Here is a 7,422-nt window from a genome sequence, read left to right on the forward strand (position 1 = left end):
TCACTTACAAATTTAAGAAGTAATTATCAGATTTCTGAACACATCCGTAACCCTGTTCCAGGCCCTAAAGAGGTAAATAAACTCCCCATCATCAAGGAATTCACTTTTGTGGAGGGGGTGTGGGGTGGGGACTGCAGACCATAATGTAATCCATGAGATGGAGCAAGTGTGCTGGAGGAGATGGAAATGGGAAGTGGGGCAGGGAGTTCAGAATGGGGCTACATGTTTACTAAGAGAAGAGTTCACTATGAAGAGGCTATTTGAGCAAAACTTGAAGGAAATGCTGCAGCCCTTACTGGGGATGATCTAGGGAAGCAAGTCAGGGTGGTAAGAGCAGCATGTGTGAACCCTCTGGGACTCAGGTGTGTGGCCCCTGTGAGGATCAGCAGCAAGGCTGCTGTGCCTGGAGAAAACCCGGGAAGGGACTAGGTTGGAGCACTCCCTGGAGCCCAGGGCTTCTGGGCTTGAGGCCCCTGCAAGGACTTAGGCTCCTGTCTGGGATGAAGAGCCAGTTGAACAGACTTGAGCAGACAAGTGAGGTGTCTTGTGCTGCAATGCATTATTGTCACACATTATTGTATTTCACTCAGACTTGAGACTAGTTAAGGCCAACATAGCCTCTCTTCCAGCTCTTCTTGCTATAAATACTGTGTATTCCATCACTTAGGAGTAGGAACTAAATAGAAATCACCCAGTGTTTCCTGTTCCATGATAGGTTGTATAGATGCAAAGACCATTGTGATTGCCAGTGTAATTATTTAATAAGCTTTGTCACTTGGCAACCAAAAGCTGTCAATAATTTTAAGCTCTCTGTAAACTCTCTCAATCCTGGTTTAATGTATTTATTTACAGCTTACTTCAGTACTTCTTCCAAAAGGTTAAAATGAGGTTTAATATGAAAGATGTTTAAATTTAAAAGCTGTGGAAATAGAACTTAAAAAATAAATTAAACTATGCAGGAAGATGAAGCAGATATAGCTAATCAGTTTAGGTGACTATTATGAGGTGATCAACCAACCAGTTTACCCATGAACTTTATGGTCACAAAGCCAAAAAGGAAAACAACAGGTTACATAATTATCCTTGTCTGATTTTTCTGACCTTAACATGAGTCTTTTTCCTTCTTCCTCTAATGTATGTTTTAATACCATGGGAAATATGTTTCTAGCATACTTTTTCTTCACCAAACAGTGATTACTGTCTAGAATAAGTTGGTCAGTCAGTACATATTTTAATCCTGTTATGCTATTTGTTTAATTGCAGTGTCATTTTTGCTGGAAAAAATCAATTTTGTGCTAAAATTGTTAGTTCACTCACTGTAGACATTAAAATCAAGGTTGATTTTTAATGTTTAATGGGCTGTTTCACTAGATTGCCAGCTAACCAAGGGAAAAGCTGTATCATTTCATCTTTATACCTTTCACATGACATGACACATGACATGTCATGAAGTAGCAGGCAGTTGTATCCGACTCCTTTCAACCCCATGGACTGTATCCCACCAGGTTCTTCTCTCCATGGAATTTTCCAGGCAAAAACACTGGAGTGAGCTGCCATTTCCTACTCCAGGGGATCTTTGAACCCGAGTCTCTTGTGCCTCCTGCATTGAGCAGGTGGATTCTTTATCAGTGTGCCCCCATGGGAAGCCCTTTATACCCTTGGAAGTTCCTAAACAAATAGTTCTTTGATCCTCTTCCTATAACTCCCAAATCCAACAGGCTCTGAAAACAGAAAATGTTATCCAAAGTTGGATGTTAAAACACATTCAGAGGCAAAGCCTAAACTGAAATAAGAACTTTAAAAATCATTCCCTGACCCCCCACCTTGTGAATGCTCATATATTTCACTACAGAAGTGGCAATAGGTTTAATTCAGGGTATTATGCAGACTCTGCAGGGTGTTATGTAACATCTGCTGTAAGCATCTTATTACTTTTTTAAAATTTGAAAGTGTAAATTCCAAAGCACATCTGGCCCCAGTGGTTTCAGAAAAAAAACCATGTGTGGCAGCCATCTCTAGAATAGTGTGGGTACCTGGAAAACATAAGCTGACTGACACGAGGTACCCAGAAATGAGAAATTCTTCTGCAGCCAGGACTCAGGAGCTTGAGGCCTTAGGGGAGAAAACCAATGATTCAGTCCTTAGAAGCAGTGCATGGAAATGTTTCCATAATTGTCCCCTCAGAGTGGTAATCATGGCTTTTCGGTCAGCCTAATAAATCTCAAATATGAAGTGTTAGCCTGTCAGTTAAAATTGTTCCCATCGGTGTCCTGGAAGGGCCTTTTTGTGTGATCCATGTATTTTTTATGTTGTCTCTGTGTCTTTATCACTCTGTATCTTTTTGTTTTTCTTCCAGCATGTGTGTAAGGTGTCACATCAACTTTTTTAATACTGGTGATTTAATTGCAAAAGCACACATAAACAGTTTGAGAGGTGTGAGAAGAAATTCACAAGTCACACGGGGAAGCAGCCACAGAGCCAGCATTCAGTCTGGCTTGCATCCCTGTGTGTAGGACAGATGGCGCTGCCAGTGGGTCAAATGTGTCCTAAAACCCAGTGAGAAAGGAATTTGGTACAAGAAACGTTTGTTTCCTACCAGAGATACAGTGGGATCCAATATAGGCTTTGTGCTCACAGAGCCTAAGTTTAATAGGGAAAGCAAGACATTTATATGAAAGAAATGAGAGTCTGCAGCAGAACATGCCAGAGGGGATGTAGGCCAGAGCTCAGGGACAGGGTGGGGAGCACTGGCCTGTAAAATAAATCAGAGTGAGGTCAACAGGGAGGATGGACTTGCAGAATACAAGGATAGTCCCAGCTTTCAGGATGCTCTGTGTTTCATAGTAGAGATGAACAAACAGATAAATTACCATGCAAAGTGGTGAGTGTTATGACAAGGGCCATGGAACCCTGGAGAATAAGGGTTCAGTCATCAGTCCCTGGGAAGGTGGGCAGGAGCTGACCTCCATCTTGAGGAACACTAGCTCTGCACCCAAGGGCAGGGCTGGGTCCAAGGATACTTCTGGGCCGAGATGGTTGGATGCTTACCTGTGCTCTCACCACAGGACAGTGACCCCAGAGTGATTTTTCTTTTTTTTAAATGTTGTGTTGTCCTTGCAGGCGAACCAAATATCCCTCCTGGGGCGATTCACGGTGGGAAAGGCCTGCAGAATAAGAGTCAGTTTAGAACCATCGCTCCAAAGATTGCGCCCCAAGTCTTGGCACCCAGAGTGCTGCCGGGCCCGGCGCCCTCACTCTCTGATCAGGTGAATCCAGGCCCTTCCCTCGGCTCCACGCCCCTGGGGATGCCCCCGCAGAATTACGCGCTGATGCAGGTGGCCGGCCAGGAAGGGACCTTCTCGCTGGTCGCTCTGCCGCATGTGGCCTCAGCTCAGCCGATCCAGAAACCCCAGCTGCCTCTGCCGGAGAACCTAAAGCTGCCCATCCCCCGGTACCAACCCCCGAGACCTGGCAAAGGAGTCAGAAAGAAGCCGGGGCTCGGTTCCTCCTCCGAGAGGGGTTGCAGCAAATCTGCCCAAACCCAAGCAGCCCCTTACCCACCTGAGCATCCTGAGCCCCCGCACAAGCCCAGCCTACCCAAGCCGGCACCAGACCAAGCCCCAGCTGCGCTGACCAACAGGAGTGGCCACCGAGACCCCGGGCCTCCAGGGTCCAGCAACCACGGAGGTCGGACTCCTCCTGCCACCCCAGCACTGGCCACACCAGAGGAGCCCTCCGCCAAGCAGGGCCTCCCAAAGAGTTCAGGAAGAGCGAAAGTTCCAGGCAAGAAAACCCCCAGGAAACCTTCTGCTGTCGCCAGTGAAAAACCTCAAGAACCGGTCGATCCCACCAAAGCCATTTTGTCACCAGGCATCATTGGAAATGCGGTCCAGGTGCCCTCTTCCATCCCCAGAGGTAAACTGCCCATCCTGCCCTACTCGAGAGTGAAGACAGCGCAGGTTTACAGGAGCGGAGCTGCTGTGAACACTGTGCACGTCCCCTTCCCTGGGCTCAGGACTGCCGGGGACCAGACCCCCTCCACCCCGGAAGGCTTCCGTGCAGCCCCCCAGCTGGGGGACAGGGGACCTGCCCCACCGGCTCCCGGGCAGAGCCCCGGTGACACTGCCTTCTGCCCAGCCAGCAAGCCCGACCTCAACCACAGAACAAAACTGAACAGTGGGACAGCGAAGAGAAGAGGAAGAAAACGCAAGGGCCCTGACGATCTTCTGACATTTCAGGGGAAAAGGTGGAAACGTGTCCTTAGTTGTAAGGACAGCAAAGAAAGAGTCAAAAGTGATCCCCAAGAAGCCAGGAACCAAAAACCGGGGGCCGTGAAAAAATACCGGAGCATCATGCCCAAACCTATCCCGGTCCTGCCAGCCCTGGCCTCGCCTCCAGCCACCCTCCAGCCCCCGCCACCCGGGAGCCTGGTGTCTTTCGATCACTCCCTAGCCCCCAAGCATCTGGACTGGAAGGAGGATGGCCAGCCCCCAAAGCCCGACTCTGCCTTCAGAAACGGGTTCTCCGGCCTCAGGAAGACTTGGCACCGGTGCCACGCGTGTGACCACCCCTTCCCGTCCAAGCAGCACCTCCGCGAGCACACGAGCCCCCCGGACAGCCGGCCCTACAGCTGCCGGCTCTGCCGAAAGGTGTACAAGCGGCGGGGCAGCCTGAGCGCGCATGTGCGGCTGCACCACGGTGACTCCCGGCCCAGGAAGCTTGTGTGCTGCGAGTTCTGCGCCAAGGTGTTCGGCCACATCAGAGTCTACTTCGGCCACCTGAAAGAGGTGCATGGTGTGGCCATCAGTACCGAGCCCTGCCCCTGCGAGCCACAGCCGGGGGACCTGCCGAGGACCAGAGGGCAGACCCCTTGTGAGGTGGAGGGACTGGTGGACAGGTAAGTGCGGGTGACGGGTGACCTGGCCAGAAGGAGCTTTCAGGTTCCAGATCAGGGTCGGGTCCCACATTCCTAAAGGTGAGTTTGGAAAGACAGCCCTCAGATTAAGATTTGAGAAGTTAACTGCTACCACTTACCTCTGTTCTGTGAAGAATGGCCTCATTTCTCTTTGGTCCCTGATCATTCATGATTTTTGACCAATTTCATCCTCCATCAGCCAGGGCACAAGGGCCAGCTTGAGAGATGCTATAGACATTGGGGCATGAGATTAATTTTGCATCTGAAATATGGAAGAGTAACTTAACATCTATGGTTATGGTCCTTTTGATGAGTAATTTCCCCCAAACTCATTTCCTCAGAATGTATATTGAAAGAGCATCGTTTGCCCCAAAACTGGCATAGCAGGTGGTGGGGACTCAGCCCCTCCAGGGCAGACCTACCCCTCAGCACTTGGTCTGTTTCCCCGTGATGCCAGGTAAGCTGTCTCCTACATTGTTGCCTGTGTGGTGCTGCTTTCCAGCATTATAAACAAGGCAGCTGAGTCATTTGAAAGCCTGTCAGTTGGGTCAGAGGGTCCTGAGTAAACCAAGGAAGCACCCTCAGTCTATCCCTTTTGCTCTGAGTGACAGAGAGGGTTTCTGTAAGATGCATGCACATCAGTACCATGCAAATCAAACCTCTCCCAGCACTTTAGAACCTCAGTCCCTCATCATCGCCAGTTCTGATGGTTCTCAGTCCTTTCTCTTCACATTCAACTCAGTCTCTCACAGTCACTGAAAATAAGCTACACCAGTCCTGTTTCTTCCTGGCTTTTCTGGAGTGTCTCTGTGTCTCTTTAGGCATTTCCATTCCCTTTTAGATACCTGTGCCTTTTCCTAAGGTACATAGCCACCTCCCCCAAAGAAACCTCACTTCTGAATGGTTAATAGAGTCCATTTTGATTTTGAGGTAAACTGTGCAAAGTGCATTGGGTGCTTGGGGTTAGGAAGGCCCCCCTGATGGGTAGGGACAGTCATCTCAGCTGGACCCAGTGGGTTCCTGCAATGCTTGGTACCTCCTGCTCTCCTGGTGGGCACACCTGTTGCCATGGTAACCAAAGAACAGTTAGCTCTCAGAGGAGATGCATAAAGGAGGACCCTCTTTGCGAAGTGGCCCTGCTAGCCTGGGAGGGGTGAGGCCCCACCACACAGGCCCGACATTGACCTTCACCGTGGCCTCTGTCTCCCACACGGTCTCTACTCTTCCCGCCTTTGACCTCAGGCCAGGAGCTGTCAGGAGAAGTTTTTCAGTGAGGTCTGACACATTCTCTCCCCCATTTCCAGGGAGACCAAGTACAACCTGGAAGAAGACCTCCTCATGAACCAGAATGATGAGGCCAGGTTCCAGATCAGATGTGGTCGCTGTCAGATCACTGCCCAGTCTCTGGCTGAAATCAAGTTCCACCTGCTTTCCATTCATGGCGAGGAAATCCAGGGCCAATTGCCAGAGGAGAGCTCACCCTCCCTGGGAAGCAGAGCAGCTCAGGGAGAACTGACTAAACAGGCTGCTCCTTTCTGGAAACGTCCTGAGAGAAGGAAGCTGCTAAGGCATCACCCCTCGGCCGGGGAGCTCTGTGCAGTCCCCAGACTGAAAAGACAACTCTACCTCCATCATCAGAACAACGTGGAAGCCCTCACGAAACAGGAACGAGCCCAGCCAGGACCCAGTGAGCCCAGGGGAGACCCCCAGGGCCCCAAGGGTCCTGGCCCCCAGGCTGCCCTGCCTCTGCCCCAGCCTGGCTTTAACTGTGTCCTTTGTGCGCAGATACTAGGAAGCAAAGAAGAGCTACTTCTACACTGGGAGTGGCAGCACAAGTGTGAGGACCCCCCCAAACTGTGGACGATTTTCAGCACGCTCTCCAGCCAGGGAGTTGTCCAACTTTCCAGCGAAACCGGAAAATGAAACACAGGGTCGGGGATTAGGGAGAGGTGTGTGCTCAGCTGCCTCTGTTTCATGGAGGTGCTTAAACACCAGAATCCAACAAGTTAGGATCAGCATTAAGTAGCAGGAGTGATCTTTGTACATAGTCTTATTTTATTATGGAATATGTATGTACATATGCTCTTGATGCATATTTTTCTAACATATACAGTTTTATTTGAAAATCCTATATCCTGTTAATGTCTGAGACTTATTTCAGATTCAATAAAAAGATAAATTTGCAGACTGAAATGAGTTCTATTAGCCTGTTCTTCAAATACAGTTTTTAGTGAAAACATGTGTTTGTGTGTGTGTGTGTCCTGTGTTCAGTCACATGTTTTCTGTTTAAGTAGATTAATGTGATAAATTTCCAGGTGGGAAAAGCATTTCAGTCTCAACCTTGGCGTACTGTTGATCTTTATCAAATTCTCTGTTTTATTTGACTATGCCATGAAGCAGCATAATTAATAAGGTTCCCATCTATCATTGAAAATCCATGTTTTCAGGACTTTGACTTTTTAAAATTTTGTTTTCTTAAAAGCACATTTCCCTGAAGATGAGATGCC

General features: G+C 49.0%; 1 protein-coding gene across 16 annotated transcripts in view; it reads left to right on the forward strand.

Annotated features, from left to right (window-relative positions):
• Positions 1-7,108, forward strand: part of ZNF438 (zinc finger protein 438) — a 183,750-nt gene extending 176,642 nt beyond the window's left edge. For all 16 annotated transcript variants that reach the window (XM_020909663.2, XM_020909671.2, XM_070472147.1 and 13 more), the window contains 2 exons: positions 3,121-4,897; positions 6,220-7,108. In XM_020909663.2, the coding sequence (XP_020765322.2) occupies positions 3,121-4,897; positions 6,220-6,838 (2,396 nt within the window). In that variant the 3' untranslated portion in view covers positions 6,839-7,108. The remainder of the gene's footprint in view (positions 1-3,120; positions 4,898-6,219) is intronic.
• Positions 7,109-7,422: the final 314 nt, after the last annotated feature.

This window comes from Odocoileus virginianus, chromosome 9 (genome assembly GCF_023699985.2).
Source record: "Odocoileus virginianus isolate 20LAN1187 ecotype Illinois chromosome 9, Ovbor_1.2, whole genome shotgun sequence".
Classification (NCBI taxonomy): domain Eukaryota; kingdom Metazoa; phylum Chordata; class Mammalia; order Artiodactyla; family Cervidae; genus Odocoileus; species Odocoileus virginianus.